Source organism: Anser cygnoides, chromosome 1 (assembly GCF_040182565.1).
Source record: "Anser cygnoides isolate HZ-2024a breed goose chromosome 1, Taihu_goose_T2T_genome, whole genome shotgun sequence".
NCBI classification, from domain to species: Eukaryota; Metazoa; Chordata; class Aves; order Anseriformes; family Anatidae; genus Anser; species Anser cygnoides.
The window spans coordinates 84,371,694-84,397,654 of NC_089873.1; the positions used below are offsets into that span (position 1 = coordinate 84,371,694).

At 36.3% G+C, this 25,961-nt stretch overlaps 1 protein-coding gene across 5 annotated transcripts in view; it reads right to left on the bottom strand.

Moving 5' to 3' along the window:
• GBE1 (1,4-alpha-glucan branching enzyme 1) overlaps nt 1–25,961 on the bottom strand; it is a 179,519-nt gene that overhangs the window by 11,650 nt on the left and 141,908 nt on the right. For 4 of the 5 annotated variants that reach the window (XM_067001379.1, XM_067001374.1, XM_067001371.1 and 1 more), the window contains exons 13-15: nt 19,574–19,758; nt 18,356–18,486; nt 459–576 (exon numbers count right to left, since the gene is read on the bottom strand). In XM_067001379.1, the coding sequence (XP_066857480.1) occupies nt 459–576; nt 18,356–18,486; nt 19,574–19,758 (434 nt within the window). Of the gene's footprint in view, nt 1–458; nt 611–18,355; nt 18,487–19,573; nt 19,759–25,961 lie in introns of all 5 variants that reach the window. The other variant, XM_067001383.1, reaches the window with a different exon arrangement.

Consider the following 25,961-nt stretch of genomic DNA (forward strand, 5'->3'; position numbering starts at 1 on the left):
AGCCAGTTGCCAATGCATGATTTGCTCTTATTCATGTTTGTGGAGTTAAGCACATGATATTAAGAAAGCGATGCAAAAATTAGTTTCTATGGAGCTTTATTCACAAATAAAGCATGAAGATGGTATTTCTCAGACATGAAAATAAAGTAAATGATTATGTTCAAAATGACAATTCAAAAGCATGTTAGAAGGTTTTCATGCATATTGTTTGGCAAGGAATGTTGTGTCTGTACTGCAAGAGGGCATGCACATTTAAATGTAATGTCAAAAAAAGGAAAGTCAGTTAACATTACAGGTCATAATAAAATCATAGCATCACCTCTCCTATATTCATCTAAAGGGTGATTTCAGAAAAAAGTACAAACAAAAAACAACACAGAAATATTCCTAGAATAGGCTCCATACTTCTCCGAAGAACTTTAAAAATTGTTCAGATATAAACAGAATGTCTTACTTACCATAAGTGAATTATGTCGATAATTGTGAGGATATTCTTCAGAGAAGTACTCTGTATTGTGGTCCAGCCTTTGATGTCCTCCGTATTCTGAAGCATCAGAATCCAGAAGGATTTTATACTTAAGGAAAACTGTTAAGGAACTATGCCAAATTACTGTTAAATGGGAAATAAATCAAAGCAGAAAAACTGAAAGAACTGTTGAAACATATTTCAGCCTATATCAATACATACGATTTCTTTTTTGTTTTGTTTTTTAAATCAACCTAAGAAAATAGTGGGAAAATATACAGAACCTATAGAAACTGTGTGACAGTTTGTCTTGAAATTTTCATCTTAGCATAGTCATTCCTAGTAAAGAAAGCACCTTCTCATCTCTTCTAAAATCTTCAATGAGAGAGAAATTTACAGTATTACAGTGGTAATATGCACAGCAATTTGTGTAATGATCTAGACTAAAAATGCAACACTAAACAAAATGAGTGGTTGATTTGACATAACACAATTGTGAACAACCACAAAAATTACAATCAGTGTTTAACAGTCAAAGAATCTGATCAAGTGTCAAGGAGAAGAGTATATACTCTTACAGAAAAAACACCTTGCAACTCCAATGAAAGTTTTTCAGAAGAAAGTTTGAGTTATTATAACACAGAGGAACAAAAGGAAGGTTATTTTTAATAAAAGACCTTGTAAAACAAATGTTCTGACTGCAGTTGCTAAAATGGCATGTTATTTAACATTTTAACAATGAGTTGGACTACCTGCACATGTACTTAAAAGGATTCAAACAGATTTAACAAAAAAATAAGAGAAAATAATTTTAAAAGAAGAAAATCAGAAATAAGGTGGAAAGTAAAGAGCTAATACTCAAAAGTATACTTCTTATTTGGGACAACAACAAATTAAATGTTTTATGATTTTCTGGAATTTTGACAGGCCACATTCAAGGTTGTTGGAACACCTCAGCTGTAGATGTTCGTCACACAAGCTATTTAGAACCCTTTAATTTAAGTACCTTTGAATTTCTTGCTTGGGTATCATTAAAACATCTTTTACCCTTCTGAAGTTATAACAGAAAGACTCAATCTATCCCACCACCAACAACCAACCAACCAAACAAAACAAACAGATAAGGAAATAAGCATTCTATTATCCACAATCTGTTTCCTTAATTTAAAACTATGGAAGAACCTTGTTTTGCTAGAGCTTGTATTTAATAGAATTAGGAAAGAGTAAAGCAGCCCTACTGATTTAAATCTCCAGCAACAAGAAACTGTTCATTTGAAGCATGACATAACACAAAAGATGCCTAAACTAAAAGTGCAAATTTACCCTGTGGTTAGAGACTAGAAGATTGCATAGGTTTTGGTGACAGAAGGTAAGAAAAAAGAAATACAGATATAGAAGAGGGAGGAAAACCAAAGCTCTCAATTAGCTTCTTAACATTAGCCATTCAGTAGTGTCTTCTCCAGAAGTATTTGCTGCAAAGGAGACCAACATCCATGACTGCCATGTTAGTATTTGATTTCTAGAGGGCAAGTACCAAAGAGAGAAACAGAAGATCACTGCATTCTCTAACATTTTCATGTGAGTGTTTGTTAAAAAAATCTTTTGTTAGAAAAATTATACTTTATTGATCAGCTTTAATACTCAATGTGTGCACTACTCCCCTCACCCCCTTGTATTTTATAAACATGCCCAACATACCATTCATCTGTTACCATGCGCAACATACCAAACCAAACCCCAAACTACAGCTCCTAGTTTTCTCTTTGGTACCCTTTCAAATCCAGCATCAGCAAGGGCTGCTACTATTCCACTGCATATTGTATGAACATGAATGTCTCCCTCAAGCATTTCATCCTTTGCTACTGTGATCTACATTATACATTAAATTTAATAATTTATCAATGTTGCTGAAAGCCCTGACATCTCTAATGATTCCTTTAAAACTATTTACAGCAAATGCAATTGTTATAGCTATGCTAATTTTGAAACAAATTATCCCATTTCCTTAATCCAGGCTATAAAAGTATGTCTAGCAATGCTCTCTAGCAATCACTGCCTCTCCACACCACACAACATAGCTGATTTGGCATAAATACTGCTAACCAGATCCTGAATAATGGGGTCAAAAGCATCCCAAGATCTCCAAAAATTAGATATTTCTCAGGGAATAAGACTTTGTTTGGTAAACAAGCCCATTTGCCTTCCAACTTAAACCTCACAAAAAAGCTACATTTCCCATTTCAGAATTTTACAAGCATTTCAGTTTACCATCATGAAAACATTAAACAACACTTATGCATTTTAATTAAGCACATAATAGAAGTATTTTCTTTTGCAGTGGGGCCTCTCTTGTTTCAGCAGCAGAGTGTTGGATACACTAGCCTGTACTCTGACTGAAAAAAGACTGACTTCTGTTCAGTTTGATGCTCTGATTTTAAATTTCCTTACAGCTACAGTAAAGGAGAGCAGCAAAAGCAATGAACTCTTGTACAGATAGAGCTGGAAGTGGAAAGTGTGTCATTATCTACCACATTAATTACTGAATTACTATGCTTTTATGGTATTTTAAAACATATATTTTAACACAAATTTCTAATTTAATCTTATGCATGCTTAATGACACATAAAATACTACTAAGTAAATGAAAACCATAAAATAGAATAATTTGTATTTTCTTCCTCATGCTTTAGTGTTGAAAAAAGGAATCCCAGTATTATTTGTGGGGGTGATAGACCTGCATAATTAGGAGCTTTGCCGAAGAGCAAATGGGAATTTCTACCGACCAATTTTAAAATTATTTAAGGCTTACTGAGTATTTGTAAAGAATCAGTCCTCTGTATGGTCTGGTTTGATTCACATAATTTTATTTGAATGTGTTTGATCCATGACAGATGTTTAAGTGCAGTTGGGTCCTCTGTATTATACATAACTCCTATTATACAGATTATCTAACTTGACGGGTATCCTGTCATGTAGGAAGTCCAGACATGACTGAGCAAAACTGGAAACAGAGGAAGGATAACCAAACGTGTAGGAAAAGACTGTCATCCTGTTACACATCCACCTTTTATAATGTTTTTAAAGTTAGGACTAGACATCACTATAGTTTAAATTTTATTATACAATTAAATGTTTAAGCACCCATACCTCTGTTTCTCTGGTGTTTTCCAGCCATGCACATAGAGCATGCATGTGTACATTAACATTTATTTTCTTTTCAACTCATATGTAAATCAGCTCACATGTTCTCACCATACTTCTCAATATATAAGAATACCTAGTAAAGATTTCATTTTTATCCCTTGGTACCATTTCTTGGCTAAAAGCAAGAGGATATGGTCCTAGAAATACAGATTGGACAAAGCTAAAGTACAGATCAAAAAGGATCAAAAACTGTGCTGAAACACTTACTTTATATCTGTATATAGAAACTTTTGGAAAGTGAATTCAGGCTAGAAAGAAAGGTATGGACAACAGACATGGGAACACTTTGAAGAAGCTTTTGATCCTTTAAACAGTTTGGGATTAGCTGGCTGCCCTGAGCCAGTTATAGTGGCAACAGCTAACACTGATATGACCCCACACCTACTACAGCTGGAAATAATACCCTTATGACATGATTAAATTTACTCATTCTCATTATATCCATGGGGATTAAAAGTTTTACTCACACGAGTAAAGGCTAAGGTACACCTGGATGCTTTGTTTGGGAGTGTCTAAACAAAGTTTTGGGTGGTTTATTTTGTATGTTTGCTTGCATAAAACAACTTTCCCATAAAGCCTCTTTCAGTATTTTCTAATGGAAATAGCTACCGTGTATATGCTGTCATAGTTGCACACAGCATATAGAAGACCATCTCTTCTCTAGAACACTACATCTCATTAAATAGTTTCAGGTCCTTATTGTTCAAAATACACTAGCAAAAGCTGTACAAAAAGCAAGAGATATTTAACTAGGGCATTTGACACAACATGCAGAATATTGTGTTCTGCAAGAATGCAGAAAAAAAATCCCTCTACCCTGCTCCAAAATTCATTGTCATAGATTCTTGAAGCAAAAGATCCTCCAACACTCATAAAAAGAGCAGACCTCCACATGCAATCTTACGTTATGCGTTACAGAAAAAGTAAGCTTTATAAACATGGAGAAGTGAAGAGAGTCAACAAAATTTCTTAGTGAAGAAGTTAAAAAGGTGCTGTATCTGTTTTGACACAGCACTCTACTCCAGAAACAGCAATTACAAGATGGCTTTCTTCTTTCAAATAGAAATTTATATCATAGTAGATTAAAAGAAAAAAAAAGTTTTCCTCAATCATTAACAGTCCAATGTAACACTGAAGTGCTGAAAAATTATATTCTTACTGAAGCCAGGCAGTGAATTAAAGCAGTTATATTAGCATTACTCAAGAAGGACTTACAAAATAGACCCCTAAACGCAGAAAAAAGAATCCAAAATTATAATGAATTAATAAGTTTCCAAATCAACACATCTGCCTATATGTTCCATATAACTTGTTTCAGCAGATAAAAATTCTGGTGAAAGCAAATGTTTTCAGATTTTACCTCTTGCAAAATCATTAAGAAGTGGCTGTGACAAGAAGAATATATGCAAATAAAATGCTGAGGCTTCCAGTGACTATAATTTTAATATTAAAGGAATGCTAGCAGTATTGGACACTCTAGTACTCTCTCTCTTCTTAGGAAGAAATGAGTTCACACGATTTCCATACACTTTCATGAATATCTATTATCTAATGCCATTGCCTGAAAAGACAGAAAATTTTTGAATTATTAAACTAGGATTTACTGAAGTTTTTAATGAGGATGCATTTAGCAACTTCACCATCATCCTTAAGTGTAGCACATGAAAACCAGCGCTGACTCCATCTGATGCGGAGTGTTAAACTGCTTCTTAGTATGGTTAGTTTATTAGCTACATGTACAATGACTGCACAAGATAAAAACTCTCAAATAAAAGCCTTTAATGAGTTGGAAATATTTTGACAAATCTAGCCCTCAGACTCTGGTAAAATATTTTTGCCCACCTGCAATGAAAATCAAATGCTACCTTTCAAGTATCGTACCAGGATTTTCTTTTGTCATTTTAGCAACAAGCATAAAAGCAGTCTACACCTGAACCAGATTTAACATTGTAATAAATGGATGCTCAGAGGTCAGACTGAATAAACTGGCAAAGCTGTGTTGAATGACTCACAGCAGCATTTAAAAGCTGAATATAGAAGTCTTTCCAACTTTGCTCATTAAAATAAAGTCACTCTAAGTCAACAACGTAGAAGACTACAAATTACTCAGGAGCAACCCTTATGAAGTGTGGGTTAGAAACCTCTCATTAATGCACCACAACTTCCTTGTACTACTTTCATTTAAACACAAAAACTGCTTATCCTGTTTTTTTGTTTGTTTGTTTTTTGTCTTTAGTACTTCTGCAATTCAAAATTGGAAACTAAATGAGGAAAAATATGAAAATTCACAGGTGTAGGTTTCATATTTCAACTGAAGCCTTCATAGATTTCAACCACTACCAGAAGTTCAAGTGCACCTAAATGCACCATCATCTGAAACTATTTTTCCTTACTAAGACATTTTTGCATTCCGTACATACCTGACCCTCTGGCTGTACTGAAGATATTGTACTTATTTTCTCTGGGTAAATGTGTCTCAGAAAACAGAAGAGAAACCCTCCCTGGTTTCATGAATAAGACATACTATGGCTATTCAGACAGGTTTTTCTCCACTTGCACAGTTTTTTTATTTTTTATTTTTAAATCAGTTTAAACGGAGTATGAAGTTCAGTATACATGCCTACCTTAGTAAGACAATATTAGAAGCATACACAAAACTTGCCCCAAAGACAAAACAGGAAAATATTTCAGTTTGCTTCCCCCTGACATCTGAATACTCAAGTTGTGTGTCTAAAGGTTGACGATGTGAAATACATAACTCGTCTCAAAAGCTGATAAATGAAGAAAAACACTCCAGATTCAACACAACTCTTTTCAAAGCAATGTGTTTTAACTCAAGTCCAGAAAATTCAGAAATCCATCTTAAAGTTTTTTTCTTTACTAAATAAGTTCAGATCAGATCCATTTAAATATTTCACTATTTCAATCTATTTTAAAGTCAACTATGAGAGTGCTCTGGCATTATCAAGAGTTTGCTTTCCAAATCTAAGCAGGCTCCATTTATTTATTTATTTATTCATTCGTGTTTACTCATCTTTAAGAACTTTGCTGACAGAAATAACAAAGGGTGAAAAGCTGCTATTTAGGAAAGCTACTGCTAAATAGCTGCAGGAGCTCACTTAGGCAAGAAAGGTGACCTCCACTTACCACAGGAGTTTACAAGCACACAGGAGGGTAAGGCACAGTATCAATAAGCTTGTCTGAAGGAGTGAAGATAAGGATTACAAGTCATAGGATGGGATCACCAAACATTCAGGTTGGAAGTCAGCTACAGGGTCAGAACAGGTTCCTCTCTGCTTTATCCAGTAAGGTCTTTAAAAAGGTTGCTGTAAATACTGAGCCTGCATAACGTGTTGGGTAAACTGTTCCAACATTTGCTTGCCTGTCAGCACTCTGGACAAGTTTCTGTTTGGAAAGGCAACATCTCTGCAACTAGATCTGTAGCTAGTGAAGCTGTACCGTGATTGTAAACCCCATCTAAGACACAATTCAGATTTGAGATTGGATTTACTGGAACCATACCCTACTCCTTCCCAAGAAGTAAAGATACCTGGGGTAGAGAATGCTGTCCATCATCTGTTTTTAAAAACTATGAATAAAGGTTGTTGGGAAAAGTACTCATATAGAAAAGTCATGAGGATGACAATGAAAATGAAACAGGACTGTCACGTACAAAAGTACTAGCTGGTTTGAGAAGTCAAAGGCAATAACCATGAATCAAGGCCAAAGGAAAATATTTACCCTACAGAAAGCAAGAACAGATAAGCTCTCCTGGCAACAATTTTCATTGCCAAAATGTTACCACTTGAAGTAAAAGAACATAGCCTGACAAAAAGTGAAGACGAGAAACAAAATAAGAAGGAAACCCAGGTGCATTAACAGCTGTGTAACTGTAAATCATTATAATAAAGTTGGATTGTTAAAGATACTGAAGACCTGCAATTTCTTGAAGAAATTGATTTTGTAAAAGAAAAGCTACGGGCACAAGTATAATTTATGAATTACTAACTTGCACACAAAATGAGAAATATAGTCACAGATCAATATGGCTAAACAAAGAACTTTTCATTCACCTCAAATCCTAGGAAGAAGTACAAAGAAAGCAGAAACCAGATTTTCAAGCTAGGAAGAAATAATACCAAGGTAATAATAAGGAAGTTAAAGGAACAAAATGATATGCTAGTAACATACACTAAGGAAAACAAGAACTCATTTTTAAATGCACCATGTACACAGAAAAGATGAAGAAAAGTGAAGCTTCCAGAAGGACTGTAAAGCACCTACAGTGTTTAGGTCTTTTTGTTTTTTGCTTTTAACAGTTCTTGAATATCAATAGAAAATCAGGTAACTAGCATAATTAATTTCAAGGTAAAGGGTACCTTTGTTCCTCCTCTCCACACATTCCTAATTTTGGAGAAGACTAAGGTGTCAACCTGCAATTGAGAAAGAGCATATTGGAGAGCTTATAGATAAATTTTCAAATTAAATTAAGCACCTCGGCCTGGTGAACTTCAACTCTAGATATTTAGAGGGTATTTGAAACCATTTAGAAGTTAGCTTATGGCACAGTACCGAAGTGGAGGGAAAAAGTACTGTACCTTTTTGCTTCAACCAAATATGGATGCTTTTTGCCTCAACCAAATGTAAATAGGGATATATGGATGTATTTAAATCCACATCAGTTGGTAATCACGATGAAAAAATGCTGATTTACTTCACTGTCTGCTTATCCTTGTTTACTTGCAATGTATCTGATTCATATTGTGCTAATAGGAAAATGAATAGCATATGTTATATCCTGTTTTCATCCCACTGTTGTTTAGAATGTAGGGTCTTCTGACAAGTCATCCGTGCCACAACAGAGATGGTGACACTCATGAATACCTACCTTCTTGTCTTGAAAGGAAAACAGATTCCTTTGTTTTACGACAGGGAACAGCATTCTCCATTATCAACGCAGGCCATTCTGATAACCCTTAATTTGTTGCTCATGCCAGTACTTTCACAAACACTTTTCCATTCATATATTTTGTATATGTCAATGATACTTCTGTTACAAATCTATTATTATTTTGCAGATGGCAAAATATACAGCTGCTTCAAGCAGGCTACTGTAAAGTCAAGAAATGGTCCCAGGTGAAAGAGGGGAAGTTCAGCTGGGATAAATGCAAATGCTATACAGGTAGGAATAAGAATTATTTAACTGTGGGGAATAGTGCAAGATGAGAAGAAGTAAACGGTTAGGAGGTACAGAAAAATAACATATGAATTACAAATAGAACATACCCTGGCACAAACACCACACAGGACTTGAGTTATTCAAGACCATGAATTTGATAAACTGTCAGAACCTTGACTTGTTTTTGGCATTGAGCTTCAAGGAGAGCTAATTCCAGAGAATAGCTGAATAGCTTCAACAAGAGAAAATCAAAAAAGTGACATCAGTGTCATCAAAACATAAAGGATCTCTCTCTTCCATTAAACACAGGACCAATAATAAACAGTGCTTAAATTGCGGTAAGACGTTTCAGTTAAAAAATAAGAAAAACATTATAATAGCAGAGACAGTAACATACTGGAATAGATCCTACTACAAAAGTGGCGAAGTTATTTTGAAATTATGGTGGTTAACTTAAATGGAAAACAAATCATAGCTCCTTTCCTCTTCTGCTTCCTTTCAGCCATTTTCCTTCTGAATAGAGGAAAAAAGATCTTACTGCAGACAGACCTTGGAATCACCACTACCCCACAAAAATGTCTAGACAGTATTAAAAAAAACAAAAGCAGAAACTTATGAATGGATTCCCTGTTAACATTCAAAATTTTATCTACAATCAGAACTAGAGACAGCTGACCTAGATTTTGATTATTTGTCTATCTCTAAACTGAAGCAAATTAGGCAGAAAAAATTTGTTAGCTCAAGCTGCCTGTTTCTCATGAAAAGGCTTCTGGAAGAGCATAATTTATGAAGTAGAATTCCAGTATCAGCATAGAAGTGTTTTCTTTTTTCCTTCACATAATGAAACTGTATTTTGGAAATCGCATATGCTACCCTGATAGTAACACAGATTCATGGCAATGGAAACCCATGCCTTTTTCTACACAGATCAAACTTTTTCAAGGTGCATTAGTAGGCTATATTTCTTATTCACACATATTAACCTTAATGTATGAACTACCTTGAAAGAATTTGGCATTTGGCTGATTCTAAATTAAGTCCTTTGTCTTCATTTGCTGTATACACCCTGAATTCTAATAGGCAGTGACAGTTACATAACTGTACTTCAAAGCAGCCTGCAAAGTAGCATCTTCGCCTTCAGCAATCATGCTCCAGTGACTCATTCAAGTGACCTTACTTGCTCATTAGAAGCTCTCCGTGCAGGTTGCAAATGTCAGAGAGCCAGTGTTCACTTTTTTTTTAAAAGTATATTTTTGCAGCATTTTAATGACAATATTTGTGATATTTCAGGCCTCAGTTAGGTATTCACATATCGACAACTCTGACTTTGAATATATTCACTGTAAATTCATGCCAACAATAAGTGACTCTTTGATATTCATTCATTGTAACTTCGCAGTGCTTTGGATACATTACGCCATATAAAAATGGCGATATTTGTAACAAGGTAACCATTTCTTCCCACTACGAAATCTCCCTACTTGCATTTTAGCAGTATATGACAACATAAAATGTCAAGACAGAGATAGGCTAGTAAAAACTCGATACTGCTCGCAACATGTACAGACTTTTATACTCACATACACAGTTAAGGTCTCTGTCCCTGAATGTCTCACATTAGGATACATGATCTTAGGAGAACAAGATGTAGACTGAAGCAACTCACTTTCAAGAGAAATACATCAATGGAGAAGACAATTGTATAAAAGAGAAGAAAAACTGACTCCAGGTTGGCTGAGACTCTTCATAAAGCTGCTTGTTCAGAAAGACCTTCCAAATTAAGCAGGACCAGAAGTACTGTAAAGTCTACTATTACTCCTCTTAAAAAAGTACAACAACGTTTGCTATGCCAACAGCCTACAAATAAGGAACAGCTGAAAGAAGGATGACGTCTTCAATGAGATAAGAATAGAGGAATGCCTACAAAAACATAGGCCGGAGAGGCAGGAAGCTCTGTATGGTTTAATGTACCTGGTAAGAAATTTGAGAAGCTATATATGGCAACAATGTTATGATATGTACTATTAGAATATATGAAGAAATATGTCAGAAATATGTCAAAGTCATTCACTGTTCGTGTTTGTACGGAGAAAATTTGCGGGGCCAAAGCCCAGCTAGAGTTGAAGCTGGTCATGTCTGTGAAAGATAATAAAAAAGGTTTTTTTTTTAGATGTGCGAACAGAAAAAGGAGAGCCAAAGAAAACATAGGTCTGCTACTAGATGGGGAAGGTCTCCTCACAGACAATGACATAGGCAAAGCAGAAATGTTTAATGCCTTCTTCACCTCTGTCTTCAATGCTGATGATGGGCTTCGGGATCCTGGGTGCCCTGAGCAGGAGGACCATGACGGTGGGAATGACAAACTCCCTACCGACCCTGAACGTATGCGGGATTTGCTGCTCCACCTGGATCCATACAAGTCCATGGGTCCAGATGGGATCCATCCCAGGGTGCTTAAAGAGCTGGCTGATGTCATCGCAGGACCTCTCTCAATTATTTTTCAATGATCTTGGGAATCTGGAGAGGTCCCAGTAGACTGGAAGGTGGCAAATGTTGTGCCAATTTTCAAGAAGGGTAAGAAAGAAGACCCTAGCAATTACAGGCCTGTCAGTCTCACGTCAGCGCCTGGTAAAATTATGGAGAGGATGATTCTTGAAGTTACTGAAGCGCACCTGGGGGACAATGCAGTCATTGGTCCCAGCCAACATGGGTTCATGAGGGGTAGGTCCTGCCTAGCAAATCTGATTTCCTTTTATGATAAGATCACCCATCTAGTCGATCAAGGGAAACCAGCTGATGTGATCTTTTTGGACTTCAGCAAAGCTTTTGACACGGTTTCCCATAGGATCCTACTGGACAAAATGTCCAGCATACAACTTAACAAAACCATCATACGACGGGTGAGCAATTGGCTGACGGGCAGGGCTCAAAGGGTTGTGGTAAATGGGGCCACATCAGGCTGGCGGATGGTCACTAGTGGGGTCCCTCAAGGCTCCATTTTAGGGCCAGTCCTCTTCAATGTTTTTATAAATGATTTGGATGTAGGAGTAGAAGGTGTTCTGAGCAAATTTGCTGACGACACCAAACTTGGAGGAGTTGTGGACTTGGATGAGGGTGGAAAGGCCTTGCAGAGAGATCTGGACAGATTGGAGAGCTGGGCGAGCACCAACCACATGAAGTTTAACAAAAGCAAGTGCCGGGTCCTGCACCTGGGACGGGGCAACCCTGGCTATACGTACAGACTGGGCGACGAGACGCTGGGGAGCAGCCCGCAGAGAGGGATCTGGGGGTTGTGGCTGACAGCAAGTTGAATATGAGCCAGCAGTGTGCCCTGGCAGCCAGGAGGGCCAACCGTATCCTGGGATGCATCAAGCACGGCATTGCTAGTCGGCTGAGGGAAGTGATTGTCCTGCTCTACTCTGCGCTGGTGCGGCCTCACCTCGAGTACTGTGTGCAGTTCTGGGCACCACAGTACAAAAAGGACATTGAACTGTTGGAGAGTGTCCAGAGGAGGGCGACGAAGATGGTGAAGGGCATAGAAGGGAAGACATATGAGGAGCGGCTGAGGTCACTGGGCCTTTTCAGTCTGGAGAAGAGGAGGCTGAGGGGGGACCTCATCGCAGTCTACAACTTCCTCGCGAGGGGGAGTGGAGAGGCAGGTGACCTATTCTCTGTTATTGCCAGTGACAGGACCCGTGGGAACGGTGTTAAGTTGAGGCAGGGGAAGTTTAGGCTGGACATCAGGAAGAGGTTCTTCACCGAAAGGGTGGTTGCATACTGGAACAGGCTCCCCAGGGACGTAGTCACTGCACCAAGCCTGTCTGAATTTAGGAAGAGATTGGACTGTGCGCTTAGTCACATGGTATAAACTTTGGGCAGATCTGTGTGGTGCCAGGAGTTGGACTAGATGATCCTTATTGGTCCCTTCCAACTCAGGATATTGCATGATTCTATGACTTAATATAGACAAATGTAATAACAAGAGTTACATACACTACTTTGATTAATCCAATCCATGAAACAAACCTAGGTATGGGCTGATGTAAAGATCATCACATTTCTCACAATTCCCAGTATCATTCAGACAAACTTTATAATAAAAACATTTGTATCAATGCATGATAGCAGTTAGCTCTTAAGCCTTATTCAGTAAATTGCCTCTCAGAGTATCAAATTCAAAATCCACTGACTTCTTAAAACAAAAACAAAATGGTAGCAATAAACTCATGTTCTTAAGTACTTCTACTTCATGTTTAAGTTCCAAAGGGAGAAAAAAGAATTGCTTTCAGAAGTGGAGAAAAGTTGTCCTGAAGATTTAAGGTCACGTTACAACATTTCTTATTTATAGAATATATATTTTCTTAAAATCTCAGGTTGAATGTTACAAAGCTACACACAAAATCCACAGCTCTAATTGCAGGACAAGAATTAGAAGGAAAGCAATTCAATGTTAAAAACACCCCAACATATTGAAAGAAAAATGATACTAAACATTGGATGTTGGCAGGAAAGCAGAAAGGATGCCAAAAGCAAGTAGAATAGGAGGGTAACAGTAGTTAATAATGTTAGGATATGTTTCATTTAAAAACTAATCCTCTGGACAGTTCTGCATTGTTTCTATACTATGAATGTTTGACTATTATAAAAGACTGAGTTGCAAGAACAAAGTTTCATGATTTTTTTCTGCCTATAACTGATGAAAAATACCGTTCAAGTCAGCTATTCTTGATTAATTGTTTAAAAATCTTAATCAAAAAGGACTTTCAGCATGTCCAAAGGACATGACGACAATTTTTAGCTCTTCCGGTTAGGTGGAATATAAAATGGACTTCCTATGGACTTGTGTTGTTGATAACTACCCTTAATTTCCAGTTCTAAAAATAAAGTCAAATCATTCACCAGAAAGAAGCCTCAGCCTCATTCATGTTCTGCCACTCTCCTTCATGCCATCCTTTTCTTCTTTTGCTCACTTTTACCAGAATTAAAAAATTACAGAAATAGTTCAAGTCAGCCACTGTTAACCGCTAACACTTTGTGGTTACACTACAGAAAATAAGTAATGTGGACCACAGAAAATAAGTAGATCCAAACCTGAACCGCACTGTCTCCCACATATTAACTTTTGCCTTTTGATCTAACAAACTGAGGTGCTATGAAAAGAATACAGATGTTTTAGGCTTGCTGTTACAAACAGAATTACAAATATCATATATTGACTTCTCAACTCTGAGAAGGGAAGCAATTTTTAGTTATCCGCAATACCTCAAATTTACTGTCAATTAAGACTATGCATACAGTTAGTTACCACTGCTAAGCTAAGTAGATGATATTTAAAGAACTTCTGTAACATGATTCTGCTTTAGAGCTCAGTTTCAGAGAAGTATTTCAGTGGCTATCTGCATCTACTCAGTTCTGATGCCAAAGTATTAGGCATGTCAGGTTTAACTGAGATATTACTAAGATTTCAGCAGTTCCGTAATATAGTGATGTAATACTATCCAGTCATGGTAGTTCCACAACTCCAAGGCTTTCCTTGGACTAAGAACAATCTTTTTATATAGATAAATGGGATAACAGAATACTTTCATCTCCGTTTATCAATGAAAAAAATATGAAGAATGCAATTGTCAGATGCAAAATTGCTGTTTTTCACCCAGACAGAACAGAAACAAAAAGTTCAGTTATGTTCAAGGTGTTTATGAACAACTTACTGTCCACAGACTTTGCTAGCAACAGGCACTAAACAGAAGTGAGATTGTATGATATAGGACATTCTACCCTGCTACCTACTTGACACACATAATCAGAAGCACTTCTTTTAGAAAAATGTCCTGATGTTTCATTCTATGCAAAGGCCTTGGATGAGATCATTTAGAAATAGATCATAAGCAAGCTTCCAAGATAAAAATGAGGTCTTAATTGATATGTGATATTTATTATAAAGGACAAAGAGAAAAACAAAAGAAAAAGGGTACTTATGATCCAAATCAAAAGATTTTGACCTACATTAAATTTGTTTCTTCCTTTTTACTCCTTTGTTATTTTCTCCTTTTATGGTCAACAGTCTAAGGTGAAACATCTTGATTTTTATTTCAATGATCAACAGAAACCAGAGCAACTTCCCAAATTTTGTTTCAGAAGAGTCTGATGAAGATACATTCAAATCTGCTGTTGGGATAAAACTACAGTTGTGGGGCAACTAAATCACCTGTTCAAACAAACACTTTGAGTTCTAGCATCACAGTGTCTTTATAAAGAGATTTTTTTTTCCTTATCCAACTGAGAGCGTGCTTTTTGTTCTCTTGGCATGGGAAACATTGTTATGCTCCACTTGAGAGAAAACCATGCAAAAGAAATCAGATTTGAAACCTGAAAATCTTTTCAGGCTGGCTTTGTGAACCAGAACTTGTATGTAGGCAGATATATAGCTAGAGATAGAACATATGTTATTTGGAATGATCTTTAAAATCCCAGATACTGGAATGAAGAGAAGGTTCCTGTCTCCAATCGGCAATAGCTTATTCCCAGAGTTCACTCCCCTCATTCATACATTGAACTGCCATAGAATAAAATGACTAAGATTGTTGAGGTGATTGATGGGAAGACTGTATATTTGAGATTCCCAAGCGGAAACACTGAATTACGAGAAGCTCACTGCTTCTTCTCTAAGTACAATACAGAAAAGGGAACAACACTTCCTTAATTAAATGAACGAATGTCTCAGAGGTAACGGTGTGTGTTTGACAGAAACATAGTGGCAGCGATGGCACTGAAAACCCTCAGTGCTCTACCAGAGGAAGTGGTTAACACAACACACTGAAGACACAGAATCACAAAATCCACTATTTGATTGGGGTGGGAGGAGTTACTGAGACAAAACAGCTTTAATAAAAGTACACTGTCTGTAATTGACAGTTCCATTAGCAGTAGAAAAAATTAGCTCAGTGAATGAAAACGTTAGTATGTATCTTTATGCTTTAACAAAAACTTTTTATGTTTAAACTGTCTATAATAAATGATGGAAATAAAATTATACTACACACACTTAAAAGACAAGAGTGTACTGAGACTAACACATTAAAATGAATACATGCTTTAAACTGCAAATATGAGACATCATCTGTATGCCTTTTATAACAACATACTTGTTTTGAACACACTTGAGCTGCTGTTAAGTTCTAATATGATTTTCAGTGAATCAGAATAAGGATCTAAAAAAATTTGGTCATCTACCACTAAGTGAATAACAAACATTTTCCAGCAAGTTCCAACTTAAACCAAAAAAAATAAAATAAAAATCAATTAGCATTGACTGTGCTGCTGGCCATGATACTGTACAGAAAGCTGTTTCAATGCTCAGAGTGAACTAGCCACAGACCAACCCAGCTGGGCCTTCAAAACCAGTGAAGAGCAGATCTTGCAATTTGCTTCACAACAGCTACTATAGAGCATTCTCAGCTGAAACAGGAGCAAAACATTCAGGATTCTATAAAAACAGTAAATGCCTAAGGAAAAAGAAGATTCTGGTGCTGTAAAATAGATACATGAAATGTTTCTGAAATGACTGAAAAATTTAGAGCACTGGTAAAAAAAAAAAGAAAAAAAGACTGCTTATATAAAGTATTAATTTAGTCAGACTAGTCATAAAAATATTTTCTTAAACATAAAATAAACCAAATAGCTTCAGAAGTACCTAAGCACAGCTTAGTCCCATCTTAGCTATAAGGGCTAAGGAGTAGAATTTTTGTAAAACTGTGCAGCACATCTACTTACATGCACAAAAATACTGCCTGGGTATTTAATTCACTTAGTACAAAACAGAAAATGAAGCTATGGAAACAGACTTATGCAATAGTTAAGTACAAGCCTGATCAAGACATTTTACAGAAGACAGAAAAATTATTCCAAGTCCTTGAAAGCGAGATTTTTTTTTTCAAATATTTCTCAAGAATTTCTGAGAATTGAACCTCAAAAGCATGTTTGACAAAGAAAGGCAGAAAGCAAACAACATGTTTTGGATTACAGCTTCCTCACGAGGGGAGCGGAGGGGCAGGTGCTGAGCTCTGCTCTCTGGGGACAGCGACAGGACCCGGGGGACCGGCATGGAGCTGGGACAGGGGAGGGTCAGGCTGGGTGTTAGGGAAAGGTTCTGCACCCAAGAGGGTGGTCGGGTACTGGGACAGGCTCCCCAGGGCAGTGGTTACAGCACTGAGCCTGACAAAATTTAAGAATCAAATGGACAACGCTCTCAGACACACGGTCTGATTTTTTTATGGTCCTGTGTGGGGCCAGGAGTTGGACTCAATGATCCTTGTGGGTCCCTTCCAACTCAGGATAGTCTATGATTCTAATTGCTTCTATGTAATACCAGCGCAAGAAAGTCACGCTAATTCTATTATTATGTGCTGTAGTCATCAAAATTGGACTTACACCTTTTCCATCTGCAGAACTCAAAGCATTTTACACAACGCAGAGGAAGTAAAGTAGCATCAACTTAAACAGGTGTACAACTGACAACTATGACAGTCAAGTACTGGTGTATCTCACAGCATCAGATTAAGATTTTACTAATCCAGATTACTACTCCACTCTACCTTTTCCAGGCACTCCTTTAGGGCCATAGAGGCAGCAGAAGAAAGTACTGGAGAAGGTGGGTTTGACCTAATGTTTCTAAACCCTGCTACGTTTCAGAGCTCAGCAGGTAAATACAGCAGTGCTCAGGAGTTAGTAATAGGGTGCCACATCGCACTAAAGCAACTGCAATATGGCAAAAGTTTGCTGAATCTACCAATAAAGAAAAAGAAATAGGCCACAAGTTACGAGCTGCAGTGATTTAAACTGACACAGCAAGACTGACTAGAGTTTGTTTGTCTACACACTTAAACTGAAATTGGGAAAACTAAATCCCTCTAGCAAGTTAACATTACTTTTTTAAAATCTCCCTCAATGCTAAGGATTTGGACAAAAAAGTAAAACCAGCCAGTTATTCAAGAGTAATCATTTACTGCTTCTCAGCTGAGCTAAGAACACATTCTCAGTCTACCCAGTTATAAAACAAAAATTGTACAACCTTCCTGGAAGTTTAAATTAATATATTTTCCTGTGTGACTCTGTGCAGACTCACCTTACTGTGGTCAGTTTCTCTTGCTTATTTAAAATGCAGAAGTTCCTCGATTGTTGTGTCACAACATTATTTATATAAGAGAGAGAGAGAGAGAGAGAGAAGAGCAAAAAGAGAAAAAGGGCAAAAACAGAAAAAAAATTAAAGGGAGACTTTCAAATGTAGTCTTTAAATCTCTATTTTTACTTGTGTTCTACAAAATGATCTCATGAAGAAAACAAATTTGTAATTGTTGTTTTTGCTGTAAAGTAAGCATAAAGACTGTACCAATGACAAATAAGTGTTTTCTTACCTTGTAACTAGTTTGCATTCATACTGGAAAATTAGTTTTTAAGTAACTAAGTACGTTTCTCTGTACAAATGAAACAGTAAAGAAAAGGATATTTTCCTGGAGTTTCAACACCCACTCTGTAGTCCACATAACTTTGATATGGGTGGAAGTTGAAAATAAAAACAAGACCTGCTCTCTCAAATGCAATGACCTTATTGGATTCATGCTTTTCACTCACAAAGGCCTAGGAAGGAAAAAAAATAATAATCCCATTACTATGTAGTATTTAATTCCTAATTGAGTTATGGAAAATAAGAAAAACACTACTGCAATCCATCATTGCAAGTAAAATTGTACAAGATTTAAGCAGTATAGATATGAGCATTACCATGCAAACTAATTGTTGTGCCTATGTAATGTAATAGAAAACTTCTAGTCACTAAACTGCAGCTTAGTTTTTAAAAGGGAATTTAAAGTTAAAGAGGCAGAAGCATGCAAGGTATATACAGCAACTGAAAAAATCTTGCTCAGCAAAGATTAATAACGTGGTCTTTTTATCACACTTTTCTTTAGCAAAAAATTGATTTCTTTTATTAAATTTTCCATCTATTTGTTATGACAATCAGCATCGCTTCTGCTAGTAATTTAGAAAATTAAGCAGTATGGTTTTTGTTTTGTTTTTTTAATGTGTGAGAAATTGCTTTGAAAAACCACATTGAACTGGTGTACATACACCACCTTTGCTCTATAAAGCCATTAATAACTAGAAGCATATTTAAAAAAAATCTTGAAAGTGGATTATGACTAGTATGAAATAATTTTAACACTGAGAAATGATAATTGAGTTGCTATAATAAAAAAGTACAGTGCTATGTTTATATAAAATGGCAAATACAAAAGTGACGGGCTGAAAACTAGGAGACTATAACTTACACTATACTCTATGTAAAGCATTTTCTCAGTAACAAAATAATTATTTATGTAAAATTAAATTGTCAGAACAATTTACACTTTTCCAAAGCAATCCTTGGATTGGATTACACACTATTTTATAGCCCGTTTTTTCCAATCTGCACTTACTAAATAAAAATAGCAAAAATAATAGGAAAAGAGCTTGCTAGGAAACTAAAAGGAGACTGTTTCAGATTTCCATTATCTGTGGCAGATATTCCAGTGACATGTTTTGACAACTTCAAATATATAGTGGGGCACTACACAGTGCATAATAAAGTGCTGTTTAAAATTTCTGCATGCAAATTTTATATTGTTGTTATTCTGAGCACGTACACAACTAGTGACTAAAAACTTATCATTTAGTATATACAGCTTACTGGGGGAGATGCAAGCCAGCCAAATCTTTCCTCCGATTTATTCATATCTCTATCAAATGCATTTAGGAATCTATAGCGAAGAAGGTGATCATCAGTAAGATTGAATTGTCTTCTGGCATAGTGATAGCTCTCATTATTCCCTTTTCTGGGGAAGTCAAGCCATTCTGGATGCCCAAATTCGTTACCTGCATTTAAAAATATTAAGGAGCTGTGAAGTCATATGCTAAAAAAAAACAACAAAACAAAACAACAACACAGAAGTAAAATACATTAAAATACATTTCATTTCTAGATCTTTTAAATTCCAAAGAATACTTCTTCATATATAAATTGGTCCTTTTTATTATTAAAGCCATTCTTAGGACTTTCATGCTTGGTAACAGGTTTGTTTGGCCAATAAAATAAGCAGAGCTAAATATCCAAGGACTATGGGGGAAGCCTGAGCTTATGAATGGATTTTATCCTCTGTGCTGTTATGGTATCGGTAAAAAATTCTCATTTCCATGCCTTAAAACAAACAAAAAAAACTAATTCTGTCGACCAGGATACAAATTTCAGATTTGCTATAAAACCTAAAAACATCACTGTAACGCTGCAAGTCCATTGTTTTATAGCACTTAACAGAAATTGGCACTATCATTCATACTGTCAACTTCTACAACCACAGAGACAATCTTCCATTTTATCAACTGAATGACAACAAAAAAGTCTAAAAAAACCAAAAGATCAGTTGGGCCAACTTTGACCACTTTATTGATTTTTTATCCTGTGTATAGATACTGTCATCACCACTTCCAGTGGTATAAAAATAACTATTAGGAAAAGTGACTTGAATCATTGTTCCTTACTTTCTAGAAAAATTCAGAAAGATGTCCTAGTTCAAGTAGTGGGCTAGGTAGTACAGAGTAAAGCACAGCGCATAATGATGCATTCAGTGTTTGATATTGAAAACAAGTGACTTAAGGGGCTTGGTGCTTCAGGAACCTACCAAAATGTATTGGGTCAGCCACCCTACAAGGGGAGCTTCTTTCCCATACATAATGATCCATGTCGCACACACCAGAGACACTTTCCAGGACTGGCACAAAGCACGTTTCAGCTCTGGTTTCTTCCACATGCCTAATGGCTCATGTCCCACAGACTGTGTGCAAACACAGTATTTCCATTTGTTTTTGTCTAGCGGTAATGTTGTGTAAGTCCCACCCCAATTAACTAGCCCCCACAAGTAGGCTACAAAACATGCTTCACTTTAAGGCATGGAGTAGGCTTATTCAGACTTAGGTCAAACTCCATTAAAAAAAATCCAGGAAAAAAGTTGCCATTTAACCAAGGAAAGAAAAGCTTGGCTTATGTACAATCTCCGAAGCAAATCTCAGCTGCCAAAGCTAAAAGATTCATGCCAACACTTCATCTGGAATGCAGTATTTTGAAAGACTTTCACGTATGCAAACTTTGTTTTGTTTCATATACCATCATTATTACAGTTTGATGCAAATCCAGGTGAACTTAATGGTTCTTACTTGTGATATAACCTGCTGCCTAGTAGACTCCCAGCCACTTTAGACTGCCCATTTTACACAGAATTGACCGAAGTTCAGTACTTTTAAAGTTAGACGCATTTCAAAGTCTGTGATAGCTGGTTCACCACAAACTTTTTATGTAGAGCACGCAGAATATCTACCCACTACAAAACAGAGGCAACAAGTGGTGTATCTGGAAATGCACAAAAGTAATGTGATCAAATATAAAAGAGTTTATATGAAAAATCCTAGTATTTCTACAGGCAGACACTCAACTTTTGGCAATAAACTGCAGTTCTGTGGGCAGACGAAGAACATGGATGCTGAGGGATGGCAAGTGCTGTTTCCTGGATGGATACCCTGCATGTGTAGCCACCATCTGCTGTCTCACACTGCCTGTGTTGCCTGGGAGGCCCCGAGGACATGGTCAGCAGTGACAGCTATGAATTTACATTTTCAAAGTGGTTTTTGTGTATTTCCGTGCTTCATGGGAACAAAGAAGTGAACAAAGAACAAAAAAGAGCAGGCTGCATATATATTTAGGAGAATCCTTTACACTGGTACCCATTTTGTAAGCAAGCTGACAAGCTGTAAATTAAATTTCCCATTCAAAAGCTAAACCACTAAATTTCATATTCAGCTCAGAACTAGGAGACAAACATAAAAGAATCAGAATCACAGCAGGACTTGGAAAATAACCTTGGAATAATGCTGGACTGAGCTCTTAAACTGTGCTAACAATACGGTACTGAAAAAGAGGAAAGACATTGCTACAAAACTGACACTGTACCTAACCAAATTCAATATTCTCCTAAGAGCTGGGCAAGGTACTACCTTCTTTCATGATCTGTGCACTATTGAAAAGATGGACTACATGAGACAGCTCAGTTAAAGAGAGCAAGAAATATCAGAAAGTCAGAGATGGTACGTATCTTGAAACAATAGCCAAGGAAATCATAGCTATTTGTTCAAGAAAAACATAAAAACAGGAGAATAAAGCAATGGAAGATACTGAATAAACACTAATCTAGCACATCATTTCAGTGGAGTATTTCACTATAAGTAGAGTGTATCTATCATGGTTAGACCATATAGCATTTCCCCCACCTCCACTCACTTTCCTTGTTTCCCCACCACAGTTGCTACTGTTTGAGTGCTGTTTGCCTTTTTATTTTGTATAAAACAAAAGTGCAGCAAAATTAAAGAAGCTATTGTCTTAACTGCTACTAGCAGTCATTAAGAAAAAAGGAATTTAACAGCGTAGCAACCTGATAAAAGACTAAATTACTTGGTGTCAGAAAAGAATGTAGAAGGTCTAAACATTTACTGCTTGCACTAACATCTATTAGTGAGGGCATCTTCTGGACAATGTGCTTGTGAGCCCTTTGTATTTGCTGCTTAACTTTAAAAGGGGCTCTTTATTTCTGAAATAGACTTGAAATAAAGAAATTTAAGTTCGTCAACCTGACAGAAAAAAATTAAATTAGTTAGGGAAAGGGTACAAACATTCAGGATGGCAGCAGGCCTTCTAATTAACTACATAAAGTGCTTCTGCACATGAAAAGCATTGAATCTACACATCCTTTAACAAGAAATACATCTCATACTTTTTTTTTTTAATTTGCTTTTTTCCTAGTTTAACTTTACAACAAAAGAAGGGAGAGGCTAGTAAAGGGAAGGTAGGGGTAACTGGATGATGCTAGATAGCCAAATGTACCTGTGAAGTACATGCTGCCCCCTCCTCCATGTTCCACTTCTCTCCGATGAGAAGCAGGAGCATTCACCCTAATAGTTGTGGAAGGCTCTAAGCACAGAAGTACTATTGGGATTTCTTCTCCTGTAATTAATTTGGTGTTTGATGTAAAGGTCCAAAGTACCGATTGACAAGAAGCCAGCTGCTACAAATGATGCAAATCAAGACAATGGAACTAATGTGGAGGAGGCAGAGAACAAGGCTGAAATTAACTGAGATTTTGATTAGAGAAACAAAACAAAGACAAATCATTGAAGTGCAATGCATACTAATTTTTATCTAGGAATTAATTCAAGTCTGCTATTCCCTACATATCGTGCAACTTCATTGCATACAAGATTTCAAGATCATGGTCCCAACAAAGGAATTAACATTATCACTACAATGAAAATTTACATCACACTTGTTTATTGTGATAGAAATACACTTACACCACAAAGTATTTATGCTGACGATGATTACTTTGTAGCTGAGCCCCACAGGTCATTATAGTTTTCTCGATCTCTCTTCTTCAGACATCTTTACTAGCTATTTTCTCTCAAAGAATCAGGCTAAACCGAATTGAGGACATGTTTAAAAGATGCAGGCAGTGTTAAGAGATGTCTGGTATTTTGGTTTGTTTTTTGAATGAAGTATGACATTAAATATTTTAAGAGCAGTTAAAGCAATAAGCTTATTGATACTTCAAAGAGTAGAAGCCTAATGAGATATTTAAGGTTGAATAAGAATATAAACGATCCAAAATACTGTAAGATCTTATTTAAAACAGATGAGCTGGAGACTGGACACACTGGGACAGATTTTCAGCTGGTCCACCTTAACCCATTTCTACCAAAGTAAGTGGTAAAGTTACACTAATTTACACAAGCCAGATAATCAGCTCAGTCGGGAGTTATAACTGATTTGAATTTAACTTCACTACCTTTGTGAATATTGATGACAATGCAACAATCTGCAGAATATAAATAGAATCAATGTAAATAAGATCTAGATAACATTTATCACCACTTCGAAGCATAAATATTTCAAACAATTAATTCTCATTTTCCCTGAATGTGAAGCTCTTGGATATTATGAAATTCTGATCCTTTGTACGTATTCATGTTTGCACTGAATCTTCTTCAGACCCTTAAGTAACTAAGCTTAACAACATTCATATTACCTGAACCATACAAGAAGCTCTATACTACGTTAGAATTATAAGAGAATGAGTTTTATTACTAGCATTCATTTCATCTTGCCACCCACATGAAAATATAATCAAGTTGAATTCCAAGTTGACTCCTGGTGAAATAGCTGGGATAGACAACTTGAAAACCTTTATGTTTTTCAGCGTCTAATACGAGCTTTCAGTGACACATTGATCCAGTAAATACTAACAAAATCATTTCAAGCAAAGAGTATAGTTCTTGCATTAAACACAACCCAGAGGAAATATCATGTATAAGGTAGTGGTAAAAAGAGAGATATTGGTAGAAGAGTTCTGTGAGAAATATTTTTGTCTTATCTTCTGAAATGGACTAGAAATCCTTCCAATCTATGAGGAGAAAAATCAGGATAAATATTTTATTTGTTTTGAAACTCAGATCTTCCATATCCAAAGAGATTGTTTTGACCACTGGCTGGATCACTCTTTCTTTCCACCTTTCATCATCTCCATACAAAGTTTCTTAGAAGTGCAGTGTTATGTGCAAAGATTTCTTTGAAACACATTTCTGAAGGCTCTGAATCGGTATTTTGGTATCTAATTAATATTTTATGTTTAGAATCAAAAAACCTTTCATTAAGTCTGCACAAAGAAACAGTCTACAATCTACAGGATTAATATTCAGGTAGCACAAATGGGGTTCAACTATCTTTTCCTCAATAAATGCAGTGATCTTATTTTTGTATTAGCTTTGATTATTATAGTAAAGGAGCACATCATCTGATGTTTACACATGTATCTTCATAAAATTACCACGTATTCTAAACACCAAAGACAGGAATATTTGTGACATGATGTTGGCCCGATACTATGTGCAGGCAAATCTCCAGAACATCAAGTCACAGAGTATTGTGAGGTGGCTAGTGGTCCTGCAGTCACAAATGTGATCCAGTAAATTCCTTTGCTAAGTGGTAACCTACCTGCTGCTGACAAATAACGTGACAGATATAACAGGTTTATGATCGTGCCTGTGCTGTTAATCAAAGTGAAGGCAAGGCAGTGAATATAACAGGGATATCACACTAGACATGGGAGCGAAAACCTAAGAGTTTCAAATGGGTTTGAGAAAATAATTCATAACTTGTATTGCTGAAACAATTAGGATTTATTTGAACTAAATTACAACTATGATATAGGAACGGCAAATATAACTCCAGTAATTAAGATACAGGGATTGATCCAAGAAATTACTAAATGTGCCATAATAATATGCAAGACTTCACAACAGACTTGAGACACCAAAGGTTTGTAAGCAAATGGAATACAGATACAGAACTAAACAGAGGAACAACATTCTAGGCTAGCTTGACTTTTAATAATGTACCATACTGTCTTAACAAGATCAACATATTAAACCTAATACTAAAGTAGATCACAGGATAGCACTGGACACAAGTTCATTTAATCAGAAAAAACAAGGTTAGTATGGAAAAAAGTGATAGTGATCAAGAAATTTCCTGACAGAGAAATGCCAAAATATAGTACAGAAATTAGCACTAGATTTTTCTGCAAGACCCCTTGAGTACTTGGCCTAAGAATTGGGATTGGTTTTAATGTGCCATTTATAAACTCTGTAAGGACACTAACGAAATTGTTTTTATGAGACTATTAATACAAAGGAGGATGGGAGTATTACTTAGTAATAGGACACCTGTAAGGTCAGCAGCGGAAATGCTAAGACACAGTGTAAAGGTATCTGCCTAGAGACCACCAAAAATGACTTGTTATGGGGACAGCTCTTCCCTTGAGAAATGTTCACCCCCACAAGAATCTTGTCATCTCCCAACTGTGTGTGGCAACTCAGGCTGACTGAAAATGAGCACAAAGGAAGATGAAAGGTAGCAGACATTTATTCCTATTGCAGAATATAATAATACAAGATAAGAATATTTACTTAGCTTGCTAGTG